Genomic DNA, 24,055 nt, shown 5'->3' on the forward strand with positions numbered 1-24,055 from the left:
CCCCCAGTTCACAGAAGTCCACCACGTTGCCGACATTGACGATCCTTCTGATCAGGTAAGATCAAATATTATGCATGTAGTTACAATATATTATTTTTAATACTCAATATCATATATATTTTAGATTTTATTATATGGTATATTAATTTTTTTAATTTTAAAAATAAATATTAAATATAATTAAGACTTGCCCGAATAATTGAAACCCGTGAAGGGTCAGGCTTGGAAAATTTAATTTTAGCCCGTTTGAATTTCGGGCTTTTAAGCCAGGCCCACCAAAGGCCCGAGTCCGTATAATGACCCAAAAACCATTAAATAATGACCGAAACACCTATATTTTCCAAATTAAAATTCCATCAAATGAATTTAAATGAGTATAAACTACCTATTACATACATGTAATGTACAAAATTTTTTTTGGAGAAACTTATTCAAAATTGGAACTTTTGGAAACTTGATTAAATGAGTAAAATATTGCTTCAGAAACACTTACTCTGTCAAAGTATCACAAAAAGTTGCTCAAAGTGAAGGATTCGAAGATGAAAATGAGTTGAATGAGTTTAATAAAAATGAAGTATGAGGGGTTTTGTCAGCGTCAAATATATATTTAAAATAGTTTTGGAGATGTATTTCCAAAATTTCCCTAAACTTAAATTATGAGGTTGATTCCAAGATGTTTATGCGAAATTTACTGATTTTAAAAAATATATATATTTTAGATATGCATATCTGAAAATTCCTCTAAAAAAATGTAATATGGTAAATTCAAAAATACATATCTAAATTCTAAAAACAATTTAGAATTTTCGTCAAAAACCTCTAAGAAGAAATAGAAGTGCACTAAGGGATTCTCCTTATTTTATGGTAGTTTAAGTTGTGTGGAGAACCTTATTATCCTCATATGAATATTGGAATTTAACCATTTTGACTTAGGGTATGTTTGGATTGATGGAAAATGATGGAATGGAGTGAAATGATATTATGTTCCATTGTTTGGTTTTATAAAAAATGAATGGAATGGAATGTGATGGAACTCATTCCATCCAATACCATTACTTTAGCCTATTTTTCATTCCACCCAAATTGGAGTGTATCCAATGGAATGAAATAAATTAGTAGCACAATTTCAATTTTGTACTCCAAAATTTTACATTAACCATATTAATATTTTTGAAGTAACGGGTAAAAATGAAATAAAAACATTTTAATACTTTCCGCTCTGTCCAATTTCCAAACAATGGAATGAGATATTAATACCACTCCATCGTAAAATATCCAAACAATGGAATGAGATATTAATACCACTCCATCGTAAAATATCCAAACAATAGAATGAAATTTATGTTCCGTTCCACTCCATTCCGCTCCAGTCTATTCCGTTCCGCTCCGCCCCATTCCGTTAGTTTAAAATTATCCAAAGAGACTCTTTACCCCAGTCCCACAGCTACCATCGGATGGATCACGGTTATTGAACATGTCACACTCTAGATCTCATACCGACACCCTTCCTTTAGCTAAATATATGGAACTTTATAACCATACCCCATTTGATCCTAAGAAAATAACAATACCCTATAACCTAACACCACCTCTCAAGTCTCAGCTACACATTCCCATTTTCTATATCACTCAAAAATGAAAGCAGACGTGTCATATCAAAATTGACAACTCTGCCAACACATGATTACTACTTTATATCATCTATCATAAATTCAAAACAATGTATGTGTGACACGTTATTGCCTTGTATTCAACAACAATAATGCAATATTTATCTTTTTAATTAATACCGAAAGAAAAACTGTTGAGAGAAAAAAGGAATAGAGAGAGTTTATAGTTCAAGTTAAGAGACACCTAATCTATCTATTATATTATATACTTATAAAAACAGCATTGGCAACACTTCAGAAACCGCCGCTATAAAACAATATAGTTCTTTTTTTTTGTGGTTCAAAATCACCCTACTTCACTGCACATTCTTGTCTTGTTCACTCATTCATCATGCATATTGTAAAAGGAGATTATTGAAATGGATGCATCATCATCAAAGCAAAGGTCACTTGAGAGAGTGGTTTCTCAGAAAGCCATGCAAATGAGCAATTCATTTCCATGTCAGATATGTGTGGTGGGATTTCTTTCTGGAATCTGTATTGCTTCTTTGATTATGGCTACTCTTACTTCCATTGGTAGTTTTCAGTTTTCTCATTTTTCATTGCTTAATTTATCATTCAACTCAGATCTCAATTCCACTATCAGTAAGTCTTTTTCCTTAACTACTTTCATTTTATGCCTTTTTACTGCTTTTACCTTTTCAATTTAATAACAAAATCAACAATTCCGACGCCTCTGAACAAATGTGTATGGTGTCTGAACAAATACATGAACAAATATGTGTCTGGTGTCTGACACGTAGCAGTTTCTAGTGTCTTTCTAGTGTCTGATACGTAGTAGTAGTGTTTGGTGTCGATATAATAGTTTTTCAAAACGTAGTAGTATCCGACATAATAGTTTTTCAAATTATTATCAGTATCAAAGATATCTATCAGTGTCGGTGTTGTGTCGGGATCTCTACTGAAACTTTAACGACATTGACATTTATTTTTGAAGCAAACTTGATGAGTATGAATTTAAAGTAGGCTTGAACATCAAGTCATATAATTATTATCTTAATCCTTTACTTTGCTTTAAGCATACTCTAATTTTAGTCCCTTTTGACTTTGACCATACTTGCTACAAGCATTACATTAGGGAGAGTTAATTACATTATGATCATTAATCATAATCAAGTAGTTAACTTTTTATGATAAGATAAAACCATGTAGTGATTAAATAAAATTAACACTAGTACCTTTTTTTCCATGGTGACAACAGCACAATGTTCCTTTAAACCTAAAGAGATACAAAGATTAACAGATTTGAAGAGAAGAAAAGAAATAGAACAAGATGAAAGAGTGTCTTTGCTTTATTCTGCTTGGAATTGTGTGTTGAATAATAAGCCTACAACTGGTACAAATAAGTGCTTATTGAAACTTGGAATTAATGAATCCAATTTGCTTAATGCTCCACATTTCGAAAACTGCAAGGCGAAATCGCAACTGCATGACCGTCTCGACAAGCGTATGGGAAATAATTCCTTTCCACCGTGGACAAGTTGGAACCCTCTTGCTGCAACCACTGAGGGTGCTTATCCACCCTGGGTATGTTTCTTAATCATTTGTATTGTATTGTATTGTATTGTATTGTATTGTATATAACGTGCGCGATGATAATTATTTGATTGTAGAATCTTTTGCAGATTGCAGGATCTGATGAAGAAAACTATCCTTTAACACGAAAAGTTCAACGCGACATATGGCTCCATCAGCATCCATCGAATTGTAGCGACGCGAATGTCAAGTTCCTTTTAGCTGATTGGGAGAGATTACCTGGATTTGGCATTGGTGCTCAAATTGCTGGAATGTGTGGACTTCTTGCTGTAGCAATCAATGAAGGAAGAGTTCTTGTCACTAATTTTTATAATAGAGCTGATCATGACGGTTGCAAAGGTATAAATTTTTCGGAATCTGCATATTCATTTTAACAACTTCATTTCATACAATGTGAACATCTACTAGGAATGTTGCTCGTGCAGGATCGGCCCGGTCTAGCTGGAATTGTTATTTCTTTGCAGAAACTTCGCTAGAATGTCGCCAACGTGCATTTGAACTCATGAAAAGTGATGATTCATTGAGTAGAGGAATTTTGACGACGAAAGAAAATTATACGTCCAAGCATATATGGACGGGACCAACTCCTAGGCAAGCTCTCAAAGAACGGCTAGCATTTATAAATTTATTATTGATTCATTCATTCCTTAACTAGATCGTAAACATATGATGCAGGATATGGGGCAATCCGTGGAACTATTTGCAACCGACGACTGATATAAATGGCAGTCTGGTGGTTTCTCATAGAAAAATGGATCGACGATGGTGGAGAGCACAGGTGCTTCTGATGTCCTCGTCTTAACAATCAACTGTCAATAACAACCTTTCCTACCAATGTTGTTGTTTGCGAGGTTTAACGCTGAAAATTTAATGTTCAGGCCGTACGATACTTAATGAGGTTCCCAACAGAGTACACATGCAATTTATTGAATGAGGCGCGCCATGCTGCCTTTGGAAAAATAGCTGCAAAAATGGTTCTGGAAAGTCTTGTTGGAGAATGGCCAAAGGTTAACTTTTCAACTATATTTCCTCTTTGGATATAGAAGACTAAATGGATAAAGAATACACATGACTATACTCTACATCTTTTATGTTTGTGCCCTTTAATACCATTGAAAAAAGCCTAAAACTAGAGCCATGCATGTGTTTTGGACACGGATTTCTCGCATGCATGGAACTACACATTTGAACCACCGGATTAAGATTAAGATCAGACGGTCTGCATTCCGACTTGGTAAATCGAGTTCAAAGTACAATGTTAGAATGCGAGCGACCTTGATCCGGTGGTTTAGATTGGTGATTACGTGAGTACGAGGAATCCGAATCCTATTATACATTCTTACATACTTTGATATTGTCAATGTGTTGACTTCTTGAGATGCCTTAGGAGAATGGTGAAAGACCAAAGTCTGATATATACAAATATGTATGGTCCAATCACAAGCCATGGATCCCAAGACCTCTTCTAAGTATGCATGTAAGGATGGGAGATAAAGCATGTGAAATGAGAGTGGTTGAATTTGAAGAGTACATGATGCTTGCTAATAGGATCAGGAATCATTTTCCAAATCTCAATAACATTTGGCTATCAACAGAAATGCAGGTAGGCCATATTCCTGTCTATACAACACCGACACATGTCTGACACCGAACACGTCATACTATCATGACACTGACACCACATCTTATTGTTTTGACAGACACTGACACATGTCTGACTCCGAACATGTCTTAGTGTAATATTTGTCTGACACATGTATGACACCGAGCATGTCTTCAATAATAACACACAATTGTTGCGAACTTTACGGCTCTGTTATTCTTCTCACTTGTGATTAGGAAGTGATAGAGAAAACGAAAGAATATTCTTCAAGGTGGAAGTTTCATTATACAAAGGTAAGAAGACAAGATAGGAGTAATGTGTCAATGGCTGAGTATGAAGGAAGCCTGGGAAGGGAGAGAGGCACAAACTATCCACTTGTTAATTTTCTTATGGCTGCTGATTCTGATTATTTCGTTGGAGCATTGGGTTCTACTTGGTGCTTTCTTATAGATGGAATGAGAAATACTGGTGGAAAGGTTATGTCTGGTTACTTGAGTGTCAACAAAGACAGATTTTGGTAGCAATGTAATATATTTATATATATACTTTTGATTATTTCAATAAGAACAGATAAGATTTATGTAATCTTTTGTAAAATAATGTAAATTATTCTTATCTGCTATCATTGTACATGTCAACAATAGTACACATTGCTCAAGAATCTTGTCAACAATAGATGCAATGCAACTTTCCATTTGACAATAAATCCTTTAAACACATCTTGTAGTTCAATCATTGAATCTATGAATCCTTTGAAAACAACATACAAAATCTTAATGAAAGGAATGTAACTAAAGAGAACAACACTCAAGAAAATCTAAAATCGATGATCATCGACATAGGTGTAGTAGATACAGATATTGGTATCTAACGAAAATTAGAATGAGCAAGACTATAGCTCTTCAATTTTACTTCACATGACAAATACAACAATTTCTAGAAGAGGATAGCTTCCTTGGCAACAACCTTTTTAATAGCTAATAACAATTGGTTGCACTAGCAAATTCTCAGAGAACCCCTCCAATGTTGAAATGTAAAGTCAGCTGCGGCACTGTGCATTATAAAGAAAGACTCTTTCTGTCGAGATGCATACCGTAATATTACTACTATTCTTCCATGTCCTCGGCGCTGCGATGCACTCCATCTCCAGGTTTAGCTACTGGCGGCTTCTTATGTTTCTTACTTTTGGCTTTCTTTGCCTTCATTCGGCGTTTCTTTTCATTGGCGTCTACCCATTTGTAGTCTGAGGGTATGCTGAAAGGATCAGCTTCATCTTTATATCTGTGACTGTCGGAGTCACTGGACTGCCCCCCTCGACCTCCTTTCATCCATGAAATCCATGATGCAGACCCCTCTGATTCTTTCGATTTGGCATCCTGGAAATGTGCAGGGCTGGAAAGTGGTGTTGAAAACTCCTCTACTGGCTGAAGCTCCTCAAATTTTGTAAAAGTGACAAGCACCCTGATAGTAGGGACTATTGGGATAGCAACCTGTGTAGCACAAAAAATTATCATTACCATTTCAAATCAAAAATCATCATTATTATAAACAAGAATGGGTGAACATGAGCTATAGTATTTGGATTACCTTGACAGGAAAAGTACCATGAGGAAGCTTAGTTGTCAAGAGCTCTCTGAGTCTTCTAATAGCCTTAACCTTATTAGCCAAGATGTCAAGTAGAGGAAGAAGCTCGTCAGTTTTCAACGGGAAGTCAGGCGTTAACCACAAGACAGGTCTTAAACCCTTTTTATATTCACTCTCGTTCTTAGATTCACTAACTGCTCCTTTCTTCTTCTTTTTAACGTTTTTATCCTTTCCCTTCTTAGTGTCTCCACTATCCTCCTTCAGAAACTCGGATGCTAACTTTTGTTGATCACCTAACCTCTGGCTGCTACCTTCTGAGCCAAACCTTGAAGTTTTCTTTGATGTTTTTAAATCCTCAGGGTCATCACCTTTGCTCTTCAAACTTTTCTTATTCCAACCAAACCAGCTCTTCTTCTCTTTAACCACGCCATTGGCTTCAGAATTCTCAAAGGAAGCTGATGAGCCGTTTTCTTGACCATCAAACACCCCATGCTCTTCATCTTCACAAGCTGCGTCGGAGTTCCCCATTCGTAGGGCAGAATCTAATTGCATTCTTTCCTCGGCAGTGAGTACATCATCATATTCATCATTGTTTTCCCCATTTAACATACTTTCTCCGTCCTCCACGGCAAAAAGCTCTTCATCTGTCATAGCACCTGGAACCCGCCTTGATTTCACACTCACCATCACATTAAGCATGTCATAAACTTTTGCCTTCCAATTCCCAACCATCTCTGTCTTCTCTTGGCGCCTCCAAGATAAATGAGGAATAAGCTCAGCTTGAGTAACATCAATACCTGGTCTGTACATATTTGTCTGAGACATCAAGGAGACTTCATGGGCAACTTCAGCTTCTGTTGGTTGTGTACCAGCCCCTTCCAAAGCATTTGTAACTTCCTTCTCCTTGTGCGAAAGAGCAAGCAAAGAACCATGTGGCAGAGTTAAATTACCATCCTCTGAAGTATAACCCTCTCCAAGGAACAAAAATGTTTGGTCTGATCGTTGGATGCGTAAACCATCAAAACCAGCAAGGGTCATATCAGCACGGAGATTAGAACCACGCTTCCATATTCGATAGGTATCAGAAGGGGCTATGCGTCCAATAAACGGAATCACAGAGCTTTCAAAATGAAAAGTTATCTCCATATAAAAATCACGAATACGAGTCGCCGAAGCAACAATGCGCGGAAGCCTACGACACCATTTAGCCCAAGCCAGAGGCTGATAATGCCGTGCAATAATCATAGCAATAGCCTCCTCTCTAGTACACACCGCCTCTTGCAAAGCACTCCAACCATTCTCATTCTGTAAACTCCAATCCGCACCAACAGCCATCAAAATCTCAGCAGAAACATAATCCCTAAGACGCACCGCAAGGTGAAGAGGCGTCTCCCTACCAGGTACATCACGACGATCAATAACAGCCGATACCTCATCCGCTCGAATCTCAGCAGCAAGCGACTCACCTTCATTATTCACCTCACCAGCCTTAGCAAGCCTAGGCAGAGCAGCAACAATCCGCCTCAATGCAGCATGGTCGCGCCTCGCAACTGCCAAATGAGCTGGACTATGCGCATATTTAGTTAAATCCTCCAACGACTTATTATCTACCACCTCTCTCTTTTCCCTTCTCCCCCCTCCTACACCACCATCATGTACAACTCCATTCACTTCCATAATTTCCTAACTAATCTCTCAAGTTATTACAAAACACAAATTGCCATAACCTTCCCTCCCCTTTCAAATTTCAGAAACCCCAATCAATTAACCCTCAACAAACTTCTCAACTTCTTACTCAATTTCCAGATCTCAACTGCCACAACTACAACTAGCAATGAGAACTTTTTTATCACTTGAATATTAAAAATTCAAACTTTTTATGCTCAAAATCACTTGAGTATTAAAAATTCAAACTTTTTATGCTCAAAATCATTTCAATATTAAAAATTCGAACTTTTTTTGCTCAAAATCAATTGAATCCAAGTGGGCAGTTGGATCTTAATTCACAAACCTCATCAGTGTTCCAATCAAATCAAATCTGCAAACAAAAATTTACACACAAATCACAAACAGTTACATCTATGAATTACAAGTAGAAGTAGAAGAAACATACCTTGGTGAGAAGAAAGTGTGTGTATGAATCAGATTCAGAGTTCTTGTTGTTCTTTGTTTTGCTGGTTAGGGTTGAGTTGTTGTAAAACTGTGGTGGGTGAATGGACGGTGGAGATTGAATGGGAAAGAAGAGATCTAAAGGTGGTGTGGACCATTAATGCTGACAGAGCTCAAAAAGTGGACTCACTTGAGAATCGGTCCTAACTCGGTCTTAGACTCACTTTTGCTTTTCCATTTGGGTGAGTTTGGTTGGGACTTTAGTTAGTTACATAAGGGTGGAAAGTAGTAAAACACTATCATTTGAATTTTGGTTTTTTGTAAAAGCATCCTTGATTATGGGGAAATCGAGATTGATTTTGAGGGAATTAATTTTGTATTGGTACAATTATTTTTGATTAAGAGTGAATTAAAGATAAAATAGGATAAAATAATTTATATTTAGAGAAGGTTAGAGAGAAGGACATGATTCAAATTCAAACACATTTATGTAAATGTGATTTGGATAATAAATTTTCTGTTAAAATTATATTTAGATTTAAAAGTTAGTGATCATAAATTCAAATAGAAACGATTATCGAGTTAAATTAATTCTATTTTTAAAAACATTACATCTATAAGTTAGTGATCATAAATTCAAATAGAAACCATAATTTTTTGTAATTCAAATATTAACTAGAGTCAATTACTCATACAGTCATATATCTAATGATGAAGACACGCTTTATTTTTCATGTCTTTTTATATTTACATTACGCACAAATTCCAATGCCAATGTTTATCTGTTATGCATAATTAGTTGGAAACCTTAAAAAAATGAAATTGAAAAAACAGACACGTATTCTAATTCTATTGAGATCATGTAGTTGTTATTTTTCTTAGAGATGTTCTCTTGTTGTGAAACATGTTAATGGATATGATAGCTAATTGAATAACTTATTTGTTGAAATTCACGTGATTAGATTATTATGGTGTACAGGATTTTTGATACTACTATCCATTATTTTATAAAAGTATTAAACTGTTAGTTGGTAATTCGTCAAGGATGTCATGTTAAGTTGTTATGGAAACGTGTAGATTCATTATTATTATTAGTTGTGTAAGATGCTTCTCAACAGACAAGACTTTTTCCTTAACCAAGTCAAAGTAGGTATTAATGCACTCTTTGAGTTTAGTTTTCATAATCTTCAACTTCTTGTCCAAGATGAACATAGGACAACCAACCACCTTGGTTTTCTAGGCCTGTGATATAACGTTATGACAGTCCTCGTGTTGAGCACACATTTGCATGAATTTAAATTGAGATGTGAATCTGACAATTATTCAAATTGACTTATCAACAAAAGTGAGCATGAAATTTAGTAGTTCTAAAAAACTTACGATTTTTTTAAATAAAAATGGGGTTGTCTTTTCAAATTTAGAAATAATTAAACACAAACAGTTTGGAGTGAATTTCTATGGTCGAAGGGTTTATTTAAAGTGAAATATATTGTATTGCCTTTATAGAAAAGAGATTTCTACTGTCCTTCCTTCCTACTTGCTTCTTCTTTGGTGTGTGGCTCGATCATTGCTCCTAACAAATTTTGTTTTCAAGATACAATATTTCCTTTTATGATTCTTGTCGCATGCATAACAATAATCTATAATATATCATTAATTCACTAAGAGAGTACATATGTGTCACTACTGCTTTATGTTTTAGATTAATATATTGATCTTTAGGTAGGAATCACACAAAGATTATTTTGGCATGGTTGATGGTTATGCGTGAGATACTACTGCACTTGCGTTCTTATATAGAGTCATCATAATAATGCTCCAAAATACCAAATAAATTAGTTGGCTTGTTACATATTATTCCTCCAAGTAACATTTTTATTTAATCATTTTTTATTATAAATAATTATTTTATTAACTTTTGTTTACTAATTAATGTATATTTGTTGCAGATTGCACACATTAATGTTGCCGCATTTTTAGACATAGTAGGTCGAGACCATGATAAGATATATGACAAGATCTTTCCAAATGTAAATCAGTTTGTTTCCCATTAGGGGTATGCCCCGTGTAAGTCCATATCAGGAGCGTTTGGATCACTTATTATCACATGTTATATGGTTCAACTCTTATAGCGACCATAACTCTGCACAGTCATTTGAGGAGGAAACTAAATCAGAAGAACTTGCAAATGCCATAAATTTGATCTAGAGATACAGGTGTATCAAGGATTTGGTTGTAGGAATGTTAGGCAAGAAAGAGGTACAAGAAGGACCTCCTTGAAGCCTTTATTGTCTTACCATACTCACTACTACAAAATAGATCTTACATAACACCATATTACAACGATCATCCGGTTAATCGTAGTAATAATTCATTTTTTGGTGTTTTTTTGCTATTTACTAAAAGACATTTCACTACAGTCAATGTTAACCACCATGGTGAAATATACCTTGAGTGGAAGGGTTTGAATCCCAACACCAACAATTTTATCACAGATCATATTCTCAACTGTGGTGTAAGGTGCAAAATTTTATCATGGTTCTTATTATAAACTGTGGTGAAAGGTATTACATATATATATTTAAGCGAAGTAATCTCACTTCAGTACATAACAATCGTCTCTCTCAAAATAAACTCCTGGCATATCTCTTACCTGTCTCTCTCATATATTCTAATTTCCATTAACGTTTCGACAACCTTTCTTCAAAAACATGAAAAATGGAAACACCATACTCACATAACAAAATCGTCTTCTTCGAAGGGTTAACTTTTTTGCATCAAAGCTTACAAAATATAACTTAACTCCATAAAATCTTAGGAAATGGCTATGTTATAGGTTAGTCTTCATAATATATAATATAGCTCATATCATGGTTCAATAGTTTATGTTTCCAAATCTTTAATTATCTTTAATTTTATTGACATGTATAATATAGTTTCTTTCATGTTGTTTGTAGGATATTATGACATAAGAAGTAAACTTAAGACGAATATTATAGCTTTAGAAATCAACTTAGTATGAGTAAATGTTAACCTAAGAAGTGAGCTATGATGTCATGTTTCAATAGCTTCTTTCATGTTGTTTGTAGGATAATATGACATGTATAACTTAAGATGAGTGAACTTTCTGATAGTTTATGGATTATAGAAGTGAACTTTCTGCATCTATAATATAATTGACTTGTAGGTAGGGAAGGTGAATGAAAAAAATTAACTCAAGAAACCCCATATTATGGGTGTGGTTCACAAATAGTTTTTATTGCTATAAAGATAAAATGTAAGGAGGATGGAGTTAAAGTGAGTGTTGCAAACCTGTGTGGAAGACCCAGAATGACATCTAGAGCCGTCATGATGGGCTAGGCCATATGGGCCTGTCCACCAAGTCTGAAAAATTATAGGACTTGGGCTCGAAAAATCATAGGGCTTGGGCCTTAAAATTAGAGCCTATATTTTCACGATTTTTTTTAGTTCCCCCTAAAAAGCCCGCTACCCATTAGTGTTAGCCTGTATGGGCCGCGGGTAGCCCGTTAGTCCCACCTAACTATAAATTCAAAAATATATATTTATCTTGTCGCACTCTAAAACAACACATTGATTTTTTTCTCACTCACTATGTTTTATCTCTATTGTATTTAATCTTTCTTTTTTTAAAAATATTATACAACAATATATGCAAACTAATATTTAATTATTTTGTGTAAAAAAAAATACAGATCCTTTCAAACACAGGTTACCATTTGTATTGGCACATTGTATAACAACATTACTATTAGGAGTTGATTACAACAACGCTTATGCATAACTTCTCAAATGGATGAACTGATCAACCTCAACTCCTTAAACCAATTTTATTGCCTTCTTTTTGTCCCTGCATGTCTTATCATGTGATAATTTCACTCACCGTATCTCAAGAGATTCAGCTATGAAACCTCATGGTTTAATATATGGGTTATGTCTAAGGATATTTGTAAACTTTTTAGTACGCCACTCAGTCTTTGCATTCATGTCGTGTGTAGTCTTATGGCATGTATGCTCATCAATAAAACTCATTATTTACCAAAGTTGATACCCAATATTTTTGGTAAATCTCTTATAGAACTTACAATCAACCATACATTAAATCACCACCCTTTTGAATAATTCTTCTTAATGAACATATTTTTTGATTTTCCATTCTAGAACCCCTGATAGCATCCCTTATTACTTCCTTGTTGGTAAACATAATCCCTAAATGAAACCTCATTCCATCACCACTCTTATAAGTAAGAAACCTCACTCCCTCTTCATTATCATCACTTTTAGGAGGAGTATACAAATGGTCAGAATCCTCACATTCTTCTTGATCCATATTAGTTGGTTCTTTGTCTTTGTTGCAACTACAAGCCCCACCTAGAGTTTTATGGGGTGGTACTTTAGTCCATCCCATCTCCTCTGAATCTTCACTAAATTGAAACCCATTATCCTTAAAACAATCATCACTTACAACATAATCCTCATTAATTCCTTCTTCAACATGTTCACTATTGCCACCAACAATTAGATTATGATGTTCTTTAAAATGTTCATTATTGCCACCAACAATATGACTTTGATGTTCTTCAACATGTTAACTATTGACAACAACATTAAGACTATGATGTTCATCAAACATTTCACTATTTACATCAACATTATGAATATTCATTTCTTCGTCTTATTCATTATTACCACCATCAACAATAGTATTTACACTACTAACACTAGTGCATTGTACATCATCATCAAAAAGTTGGTACCTAGCTTTCTTGGATCCACAATTTTAGGATGATCTACATTATGCTCAACATATACATATATTACCCCAAACCCTATGACATCTTTTTCAAATTGCAAAATATCATTATCATTATTCAAGGGTCTAAGACCACGAGAAAATTATATTTGGGGTTCCAATACCACGTACATCTTATGTCCTTATAACCCTTCGTTTTAATTAAACTGTCCAACTCTATATATAACATATAATCCATATCCCAGTTCCAATTCATCTTAGATACTTCCCCTTCAACATACCATTTTATAGGTTCCTCGACTAATATCTTATATGGTGTATTCTTAAACTAATCTTATGACTCTAAGCTGAATTGAGAATTAATAGAAAAATAACTTGTATAAATTATCATGCAATGAGACCACAACATGAAAAACAGACAACAAAATATTTAGGACCACATGTTAACATTAAAAAACCATGGTGGATCAAGGAAATAAATAAGAAAACAATGGGGACCAATGTGACTTCGCAAAGGGGATAAAACATACCTTCCATAGTACTTGACTTCTTCATTGTTATCCTATTGAGAACATCATTTTGTTATCTTCATAATAACGAGCGTTGAATCCCATAAATGAGAAAACAATTGTTGTACTTTGAACTAGCTACGCTTGATAGAGCTACATGGTTGATTGTGCTTAGTTTCGACTCAGTTATGATTGAAGCTTGATTCTCAATCGCAAGTTTGGTTCGATTGAAAGAGAAAAGCGAAAAGGGATTAGGGTTCAAGTAGAGAATATGAGTTGATTATGATAACTCATTTTCGATTTCATTTCGTAGACAGACTTTTGATATTACCTTTTTTACTTCAATCTCATTAAAAGTTGATTTATAATATTGTGTAATAAGTTTGTAATAAAAATAAATTGTTTCAATAAAAAAATATGAAATGATGCCACTATTGCAGTACCACATAATAAATGAGAATGTCACACGTGCAAAAGTGAATGCAGACAAAAAAATCTAAAGTAAGGTAAAATATAGGGACCAAAAAGCTTAGTTTTGAATTAGGGGACCAAAAAGTTAAAAACACCTAAATAGGGAGGAGGACCAAATGTGCATTTAGGCCAAGAAAATAAAATAGAACAAAAAAAGAGAGGGGGCCTGATGAAAAACTCACAAAAGGAAAATCTATAAAACGATAATCCAATATTATTCTTTACATAGTCACTTCTAATGTTCAAAAGAATAAAGTGAACTAGTTGGAGGAAATTAAATGTGAGACCTAAATTTGTGAAGGAATATGCACATCTATTGTCCTTCCAATATATGTGGGATAACAAAAAAGAGATGGAATAAGTATACAATCTACAAGTTTCTCATCTAAGCTTAAGTTGCCAAGGAACATAAGCAACTAAACCAAAAGCACCAACCACTAAAAACAAGTCAGTTTCAATCAAAAGATGGTGCTAATTGGAATGAAAGGCAACTTATATGACTATGAAGATAATAGAGAATTCAGTTGAAAAAGATGAATTCCAAGGTAAAGGCTTACATAAACTATAATCAAGCCACCTTTAAGGTCTCTAAAGACACCATCACAAATAGCCTTTTGAGAGTCATTAAAGGAAGCACCATCGCACTTTCCTTTGACCAAAATAAGTTTGGAGGAGTCCAAACAACCTCCTTAATTGAAGGAGCCTCAGAGTGGTGGAAATAAGTGCCAAAAGCAGACATGAGTACAAACTCATCCATGAAATTAGAAGAAGATAATATATATTTTTTTTTACCTTTAACGCTAATTTGGAACATAACTCGAGACATAATGAATTTTATAAACTCTCACGTGTTCTTGAACTCAATAGAGTTTTTAATCGATCAAATGACATTAATAAAAAAAAAATCAAAATTGATTTTGACTTGGATCCTCATGAATTATGTTATTGTGGTATTAATCAAAATTGATGATTTGGATTTATAATATTATGAAAAGGGGATTTAGAATTTCCTCATTTATTTATTTATTACTAATAAGAAATTTACAAGAAATAGGTTAAAGTCTTGTAAAAAAAAAAAAAAAAAAGAAATATGTTAAAGTCAATTCATTGGAGAAAAGAAAGAAGAAAAAAAAAACCAAAACCTAGAATCCTATAGTTCTCAAACCATCCCCAACGAACTGAATCGATGCAGGGTCCTTCTCAGAGATGGGGCTACATTCGAATCATGTCTGGAACAATCTTCGGAGGCATCCTCGGATTCTACGTTATGCATCGTGTTGAGATTAGTTACAAGGTTAGAATTCATGTTTTCTCTGGCTTCAAGAAATTTTATCGAATTTTGATGCTACCCAGTGGAGATTCAGTTACAAAATCTGAAACCCTTTTGATTATTGTGGCAAAAGTTTTGATCTTTTTAGTGTTTGAAATGTGCAGGAGAAAATGAATGAAAGGCTGAGAAATTATGAGGCTGAACTGAAAAGAAAGAGGGAAGTGAAACTTAATGAGTTCGAGATTGAGGAATCATCAAAGTTTTGAACTTTCACTCCATATTGTAACGTTTCTCTCTCTGGTTTCATTTTTTGAGAAAATTGGATCTAATTGTTTCAATTGCCATAAGCAGTAGTAGCTTCTGCATATATGGAATTTTTGATGGAGTTATTTTCTATGATTTACGGATATCAGAAAGACGACATTGAGCCTGATAATAATTTGAAAATAATTGTACTCACATGTGTTGGTTTCGGACACTGACACATACATAATCTTTTTTTTCAGAGGTTGTTATTGTTGTTTTTGACTTGTTGAGTTGAGTCATGCTATGAGTTTCTTTGGCTTGTTGAGTTGTTTTTTCATGACTTGAAACATGATATATGAATAAATATGTCTTGTAGATTCAATTATGAAAAACAAAGTGTCACTATGGCTATGTGAAATCTAGAACCTTAGCAAATAAAAGGGTAGAAGAGTATTGGTAGTTTAGAAAATAGAGATTATGGCACTGTTAAAACAAAAAGTTTAATAAAATTAAAGAAAGTAGAAGATTAAAAACTTATTGAACTTGAATTTTTACTTTCAATCAACTTATTTGGATTCTAAAACATGAAAACAAATTTGAGCAGGCTGTTGCAACTTCGTTCTGTTTTTCTGTTTTTCGAACACTCCAAATGTGAGACTAAAGGAAGAATAAGCATAAAGTTGATGGAAGCAGACATGGTTTCAACCCCAACAATGCTGATATTAAGCAGTTTGTGAGGCATTAGTTAGCAGCAAGTTTTGGTAGAATTATATAAAATTAAACTTAATCAAATTAGTCAACATAAGATTATTCAAGCCATCACAACTGGAGAAGTCTCTGTGTATTCTTGCTTTGTAATTTTTTTGAATAAGTTCTATCATTAAATTTTATACTTGGCTTCTGAAAAGCATTAGAATTGCGTTAAAATGGTTGTAGAAGAAATTTGTAACATCTTCTAATAGTAGACCATCTAGATACATTTCATAAAATACAGGAAATATGATATCATTCTTTCATAATATCCAAACATCCATTACTAAAAAAATAAGTCACTTTCAAGAATGAATAATAGAACATCTAAGGACAAATGTAAACCATTTTAATTAATCATATAGGAAAAATCAATACAAATTACCTTTACAATTAAACAATATCATCATGATGACAGTAAGGACCTTCAAATCTTATTATGACCAAAGCAACAAGTAAACTAAGCACCTAAAAACTAAAACAAAACAAAACACCTAGACCAAGCATGGCAAGGAATGAAAGAGCAATGAGTGTGAATGGCGTGACACTAATTGGAGTCATTTGAGCAGCTTTATAGTGTGGAATTGGTGCATTCTCATTTGCAGGAGTCTTCATAATCATTTGCTGTCCTCTTGTACAATGACCACTGACACTAATGAAGTTCGATATCCAAAGCCTTAGCCTTGATAATCATTTTCTATCCTCTTGTACAATAACCATTGACACTAATGAATAGAACATAGACTCTAGAATGAAATATAATAGTATATAATTTAGAGAAATTCTTTGGCCACCTCCCTATCTTCTAGTCCACCTCTGGTGAAAACCCCATTATACCCCTGACTTCGGAAATGAACTTCCGAAATGCATGAAAAAGGTGTTTTCGTAAGTTCATCTCCGAAAGCGCCTTTTTTTTTGAAAAAAATGTCTTATTTCGGAAGTTCATTTCCGAAACTACAATTTCGGAAATGAACTTCCGAAATAAAACGCGTTCTACAGATTAAGCAGAACTCTCCCCCTCCCCCAAATCATTTACCCTAATCATCATCAAACACTTCCATAGGCGAAATTTCTGCAGAAGCAAGTGTGAAGTAGCCAAACTCTTCTTCCAAACTCAACCAAACTCATCATTAAACACTAATTGGTAAGTTTATCATTGTTTTTTCAAGTTTTAGATCTATTTGATTAAACTATATTAGGGTGTTTAGAATCTGAAAAAATGACATTAAGATAGCTTAGTACTGATATTAGGATGTTTAGTAGGCAAAAAAATGGATTTGGTTTAGGTTTTTGGGTCTGCCATTGGAGGTTGCAGAGAAGCTCTGCGTGGGGGTGTTTCGGAAGTTCATTTCCGAAAACACCTCCATCCCAGTTTTCGGAAATGAACTTCCGAACTGTACCAGAAGTTCATTTTTTTTTTGTTTTTTCATTTGTCTCGCATATTAATCGATTTCGATTGTTTACAGGATCATGTCAGACCAGCCAGCACGCATCAGACAGGGGAGAGAGTCCCAGACTGCGTCGGCTAGACGCGAGCGGGCGGCGGCGCATCTGGCGTCGACCCAGGGACGGGGGCAGGGACGGGGACGCCGTGTCCGCGTTCCACAGGACTTGGTGGAGAGTTCATCTGCTTCAGGCTCTAGGAGTAGGCTGGCTCGGGTATCTTCTTCCCACCAGCGAGAGGAGGAGGATGAGGATGAGGAGGAGGAGGAGGTCATACCGGATGTTGACCCTCCAGTCGGGGAGGAGGAGGAGCAGGAGGAGCAGGAGGTGGATAGCTTTCCGGGAGGGCCTTTTGACACTTCCCTGCTGATTCACTACCAGGATCACGTCGCTCGGCGGATCTGGAAGGGAGAGGTATTTTTTTTAACTTAGCCGTTTATTTGTCACCATTTTTTATAATTTTACCGTTTATTTCTCGCTTATTTGTTTTTTTTTTAACAGGAGAGAGAGCCATTGAAAATGGTGAACCACTCCAGGAAGATTTTCGGTCTGTTTAAACCAGCAGCTCAGTGGTTTAACGACCACGTGCGAGGTTCAGGGCTTAGCGGGCTCTGCATGACCGGGTACACCACCATCAGCACCGGCATGCAGGGGGCATTTGTGGAGCGCTGGCACAAGGAGACGTCATCTTTCCACCTGCCGGTTGGGGAGATGACGATCACCTTGCACGACGTGCAGTGTCTTCTCCACCTGCCGATTAGGGGGCCGCTGTTGGACCACTCCCGGATCCAGAGGGTCGAGGCCATCGAGTGGATGACGCTCTATCTGGGCATGGAGGAGGAGGTTGCTCACTTTGAGTGCGCCACGACATCTGGGCCTCATATCCGGTTCACCACACTGAAGACTTATTTTGAGCACCATCTGGACGCGGCTGCCGAGGCCGAGGCTGCGGGTGACGAGCTGTTCACACAGTATCACCGCGGCTGCGCTCTTCGGTGCTGGTACATGCATGTGGTAGGCGCTGCATGCTTTGTGGACAAGAGCGCCAGGTACGTCGACGTGACCTACCTCCGCTATTTCATGGACCTGGATACCGTTCACCAGTGGAACTGGGTGGCAGCTACTCTGGCATATCTCTACCAGAAGCTGAATGAGGCCTCCAACTGGAGGACGAGGCAGCTGGTCGGATCCTGCACTCTGCTTACGGTACGTTTGATTTTAACACATTCTCGTATTTATTTATTTATGTTTCGTATTTATTTTTAATACATTATCGTATTTGTGTTTCAGAGCTGGATCATCTCCTACTTCTCCCGCATCCACGGCTTCCACATCGATCCTGCGTACGTTGACGCCATGCCCAGGGCCGCCAGATACGCCCTCCAGAGGGGGAACGATGCGGTGGGACCATACCGCCTGTACCTGGACCGCACGATGCACGACGACGTCACCTGGAGGCCGTTCGCCGACTATGCTCAGGTTGTCCCCTTCGACGGGGTTGCTCTATATTCAGGCTGGTTGGCATGCGGGACCGGCATCATGGTCCGGTATCTCCCGGAGCGGTGCATGCGGCAGTTTGGGTTCGTGCAGATCATACCCAGGTCACCCTTCGAGGCTGCTCCTGACACAGTGACCAGAGTGCAGCTCACTGCCATATGGGAGGAGTGGCAGCATCATGTGGTACCGGAGGAGTACCGTCGCATGCGGGTCACCCAGGACTGGCACAGTGTGGAGGGGTACGTCACATGGTTCTACCGGGTGTCCCATCCTCTCTTGAGACCCGACGTTCCCGGCGCTCCTAGGCCAGCACACGAGGAGATCCTGGAGAACCGGCAGGCGGAGGATGACCACGCCATTGATCTCCTTCCGATCTGCCAGCGGATAGAGATGCTTGGGCGGGACGCGTTGCATCGAGGTGTCATTCATCAGGGCGGACCAGAGGCAGTCGCCGTGATGGAGATCATCGTCACTGATGCAGGCCGTGCGGCGGGGTACAGGCGACAGAGGAGGGCCCAGGGTGAGCGGGTTAGGCACACCTAGTAGTGGTGGGGTTTATTCATTTTTTGATTTTGGATTGTATATTTAGCACACTATTTTTATTTATTTCGGTTTGTATATAATATTTTCATATTAATATTTTTTTTTGTTTATTTATCATATTAGTGTTTTCAGTCTATCTATTGTTTATTTTATTTGCCGGTAACGTTTAATTAAAATGCGGTTGCGTTTAAGAAAAAACATAAAAAAAAACACAGTTTCTGCATAATTCGGAAATGAACTTCCGAATTCACCCCCCATGAGGTGTTTTCGGATGTTCATCTCCGAACGCACCCCCCATGAGGTGTTTTCGGAGATGAACTTCCGAATCAAGGAATTTTTTTTTAAAAAAAAGCGCTTCGGAAGTTCATTTCCGAAGCAGGGGTAGTTTGGGAATTTCGCTGGGGGTGACCCCCCATAGGGAGGTGGGTAAAGAAATTTTCATAATTTAAATCGATAATGAAGTTGATGTACAAAAACATATTGATTGTGGCACAATAATTACATAAAAATAAGAATTTTAAAAGATATGAATAATTACATAAAAATAAGAATGTTAAAAGATATGAATAAAAAGATGATTTTGGAGACAATAACGAGTCAAAGTAAGGAACTAATTTTTCTTTTATAAAATAAATGATGTGTCACATTATGTGCTTGCAAGTATAATTAAGAAATATTTAAAATTAAATAAAATTTATTTGGTTTTGATAATATCGTGGTTTTAATGATGATGACATTTAAAATTGTAACAATTTTTAAAATAATTATGATGACAACAACTAAGACGAACAAACATGATTGAAAGTTTTATATATTTATTTAATTTATACTGAGAGAATTAAAGTTAAATAATATTGTGGTACTATTCGCAAAAGGTCCTCCTGTAAGTTGAAGTCTCGTTTCCATTCCCGCAATAGTAGAGGCATGTTTCTGATTGTGTAAAGGCCTTTCATAAGCACATCATCCACATTCTTGAACGAATTGAACCTAAGGATGAAGTATCCTTACTCATTGTAGTGCATAGCAGGTAATTTCACAAAGTTCCACACCTTCTCCATGAATAGCTTCGCTGAGTTCATACTCAAGTCACCACCCAAAGCATAAATGATTAAAGAGGATTCCAAAACTTTGATTTATGAAACGATGTCCTCGACTTTAATCAAAACTTTGATTTCTCCATTAACAATCGTTGGTGCGATGAATTCCATGACCAAACCCTTAGTTGGATTCTGATTTTCATTAAGAATGTCAACCAATAGCTTCCTTGTTTCATTTGACGTCTCATCGAGTTTCTGTAGGGTTTCTCCTTCAGTCCCTTTCTCTCCTTTTCCTTCTTCAACAACACCTGTACTAGCACGATCTGTTGAATTTTCACCCTTTTTCGTCACTACTGTGTGGCTCGGTGAAGTGATACGACTTTCCAGTGACGGTGGTACCGGTTTCTTCGGACACCCCCGACCGTGTCCCCGACCTTTGGTCATTGCATATAAGAATCCATATTAAGAAACTCTTTATAAAAGCTTAAAATAAAATATAGTTTAAATAGTTAGTGTTAAAATGTTATTTTAGATAATTTCATCGTTTTATTAAAAAAAAATTTAGATATATCAAAATTCAAAAATTAACTTAATTTTGAAATTATTTCAAAAAGCTTTTCATAAAAATGATTTTTAAGAAATTGTGATTTTAACTATGTTTTGATATTCAGTAATGTATGTCTATGTTATAGAATGTTAAAATTAGTCTTTTAATTTAGAAAAAACGAATATAAAATTTTTTAATATTTTTAAAAACAGTTTTATAAAATTCATTTTTAAAAATAAAAAAAAAAACTATTTTTTTAAAAGTTAAAACAAACAGGCTCTTAAACACATTCGGTTGGTACTTGTGCAGCGATATAAAATTAAATTAAATACATTTTATTCTATTCCATCATTTTTGTATTTTTTAGTAGATGGGTTGAAAAAATTGATTTATTCCATCATAAAATATCCAAATAAATATTTGTATTCAATCCATTCTTCTCTGTTTCATCTGTTTGCACAATCCAAACATAACCTTAATTATAATATCATTATATAGCAAAAAATAATTTTATATTATTATTAATAATTATTAATTAAATATTTCATATGTTAAAAGATTACTATACTATTTTGAATAACTTTTACATAAAATATCATATTTTAAGTTTATTGTCTAAAGAAATTTCAAATTCAAATTAGTAGACAATTCAACTAAATTATAAAATATCTACAACTCAACATTAACATAGTATAAATAGATGTCACACACTTAAGTTTGGTAGAATTTATTTTAACGGAATTGATTTATTATGTTTAAATATATTTATGTGAATTGAACAATAAATTTTAGTTTAGAAATCAACTTTAAATTCAAAAGTTATAAATTTTAATTTCAATGTATAATTTTAAAAAATCAAATATTTCAAAATAATCCAAAATCAATTCTACATTTTTGAAATTGCTTTTATCTTTTTCCAAAATACAACCAAAATATCATAAAATATTTACTTGTTCACGTTAATTATTTTTGATAATAATATCTTGAACTTACTTTTAGTAATAATATCTTGAACTATAAGTTTTATTTTAAGTTGAAAGTTATAGAAATATTATCTATTATTCTTATGAATATAATAAAAAAAATAAAGTTATTTTAATTTTATATTATTATTCAAAGTTAACATTCATCTCATTAATTTATTAATTAATTGACAATTAAATTAAAATAGTTTTACATTTCACTAACTCACATTCATCCTTAGCCCATTAAGCCCTCGTTACCAATAAATAACCACAAACTACATTACTTAAAATTGAACTCAAATTTGTTGATTCGAATAAACTTATGTTTTTAGAACAAGAAAAAACTCATAAATTTTGGGGGTTACTCTCAAGTTTGTAAAGAAGGAAGGTGCATACAGTTAAGCCTTAGATCAAGTTATAACATCAATAAGAAATTTTAAAATGTGTGTAAATTTTTTTCTTAATCAATCACTTTCTTCTTTGTTAACATAATAATTTTTGTTTGATCTTTATCATCTTGATCAATAACCTTTCATCAAAAGAATTATATCGCGGTCACTCGAATTGATCTCGAACTCATCAAGTTAATTGTGAGGTAAATTTGTTCTGTTCAAACCACTAATTTCTTCTCTGTCAATCTCTCTAACAATAAAAATAGAAACTTCATCCAGTTTGATTTTATTTTTCTACTTTTATTTTTTTTATATTATTTTTGATATAAGCATATCATTGATGAAATAATTACACATGAAAATAAGATTAAGTTGTTTAATTTTTATTTTTTGTTTTTGATTTTGCATGTATAAGCATACTAATATACTATTGATGGAATGATTATACACCAAAATAAGAACTAATTTACTTTATTATTATATGTTTTTTTTATTGTTTGTTTTTAATTTTCTATTTATATAGTTTTTGTAGGTATTATGCCATGATTTTTTTTTTGTATAAGCAATATTTTTATTTTTAATTGTCTTATATAATTTTTTTTATTGTAGTAAATTTATTTTATATAAACTCCCCGAGTCTTATTTTTTATAGTTAATCAAAAGTTTTTTATTCAAAACTAACATAAATATTTATCAATTTATTTATTCAACATTTTTTTTTTTGTTTTTATTGAAATTGCTATGAATTATTTAATTTTTATTATTTTTAACATTTACTCGACATTTATGAATTAATTGAATATTGGACAAAAAAAACCAAAAAACATTCAAATTAGTGAAACATTGGAGGGGATAAAAAGATAAACTAAGACTAAGGAAATTCATTATAGTATTGTGCTGGGTGTAAGTATGAGTATTTAAAGTTTCATATTATTTATGAATGAGTGAAATATTAGATTTATAAAAGAGAGGAGGACCCATTTACCTAATACCTTTAGGGTGTATTATGGAGTTTGAACAGAAAGAGAGGGGAGCCCATTTACCATTAAAAATATAGTAATGATAGAAATATTTTATCATTCTATATAAAATTAATTTTTTCGAAAGATGTC

The 24,055-nt window shown here is 34.6% G+C and overlaps 4 protein-coding genes across 7 annotated transcripts; 3 read left to right on the forward strand and 1 right to left on the reverse strand.

Moving 5' to 3' along the window:
- Window positions 1-1,809: 1,809 nt before the first annotated feature.
- LOC131610685 (uncharacterized) lies at window positions 1,810-5,477 on the forward strand. 3 transcript variants are annotated; one of them, XM_058882702.1, is made up of 8 exons: window positions 1,820-2,255; window positions 2,872-3,197; window positions 3,284-3,545; window positions 3,632-3,797; window positions 3,882-3,984; window positions 4,085-4,213; window positions 4,594-4,809; window positions 5,046-5,477. In XM_058882702.1, exons 1-8 carry the CDS (start codon window positions 2,030-2,032, stop codon window positions 5,328-5,330), a joined length of 1,713 nt encoding a protein of 570 aa, XP_058738685.1. In that variant the 5' UTR covers window positions 1,820-2,029; the 3' UTR covers window positions 5,331-5,477. The 3 variants fall into 3 exon arrangements, with proteins under 3 accessions (XP_058738687.1, XP_058738685.1, XP_058738686.1); XM_058882703.1 differs by having other exon boundaries at window positions 1,824-2,255; window positions 3,296-3,545; XM_058882704.1 differs by lacking the exon at window positions 4,594-4,809 and having other exon boundaries at window positions 1,810-2,255.
- A 139-nt stretch (window positions 5,478-5,616) lies between these two features.
- LOC131610684 (uncharacterized) lies at window positions 5,617-8,750 on the reverse strand. The gene is made up of 3 exons (XM_058882700.1): window positions 8,507-8,750; window positions 6,397-8,431; window positions 5,617-6,299 (listed from the first exon to the last, which is right to left on the reverse strand). Exons 2-3 carry the CDS (start codon window positions 8,068-8,070, stop codon window positions 5,916-5,918), a joined length of 2,058 nt encoding a protein of 685 aa, XP_058738683.1. The 5' UTR covers window positions 8,071-8,431; window positions 8,507-8,750; the 3' UTR covers window positions 5,617-5,915.
- Window positions 8,751-15,356: 6,606 nt separating this feature from the next.
- On the forward strand, window positions 15,357-16,513 carry LOC131610687 (uncharacterized). Of its 2 annotated transcripts, XM_058882708.1 has the most exons (3): window positions 15,357-15,547; window positions 15,688-15,805; window positions 16,374-16,513. In XM_058882708.1, the coding sequence occupies exons 1-2, from the start codon at window positions 15,440-15,442 to the stop codon at window positions 15,787-15,789; spliced, it is 210 nt and encodes a 69-aa protein (XP_058738691.1). In that variant the 5' UTR covers window positions 15,357-15,439; the 3' UTR covers window positions 15,790-15,805; window positions 16,374-16,513. The 2 variants fall into 2 exon arrangements, with proteins under 2 accessions (XP_058738691.1, XP_058738690.1); XM_058882707.1 differs by lacking the exon at window positions 16,374-16,513 and having other exon boundaries at window positions 15,358-15,547; window positions 15,688-16,319.
- A 496-nt stretch (window positions 16,514-17,009) lies between these two features.
- Window positions 17,010-20,063, forward strand: LOC131610686 (protein MAINTENANCE OF MERISTEMS-like). The gene is made up of 3 exons (XM_058882705.1): window positions 17,010-17,663; window positions 17,986-19,168; window positions 19,253-20,063. The coding sequence occupies exons 2-3, from the start codon at window positions 18,482-18,484 to the stop codon at window positions 20,000-20,002; spliced, it is 1,437 nt and encodes a 478-aa protein (XP_058738688.1). The 5' UTR covers window positions 17,010-17,663; window positions 17,986-18,481; the 3' UTR covers window positions 20,003-20,063.
- The last annotated feature ends 3,992 nt before the right edge of the window (window positions 20,064-24,055 follow it).

The sequence above is a fragment of the Vicia villosa genome, linkage group LG6, assembly GCF_029867415.1.
Source record: "Vicia villosa cultivar HV-30 ecotype Madison, WI linkage group LG6, Vvil1.0, whole genome shotgun sequence".
Classification (NCBI taxonomy): domain Eukaryota; kingdom Viridiplantae; phylum Streptophyta; class Magnoliopsida; order Fabales; family Fabaceae; genus Vicia; species Vicia villosa.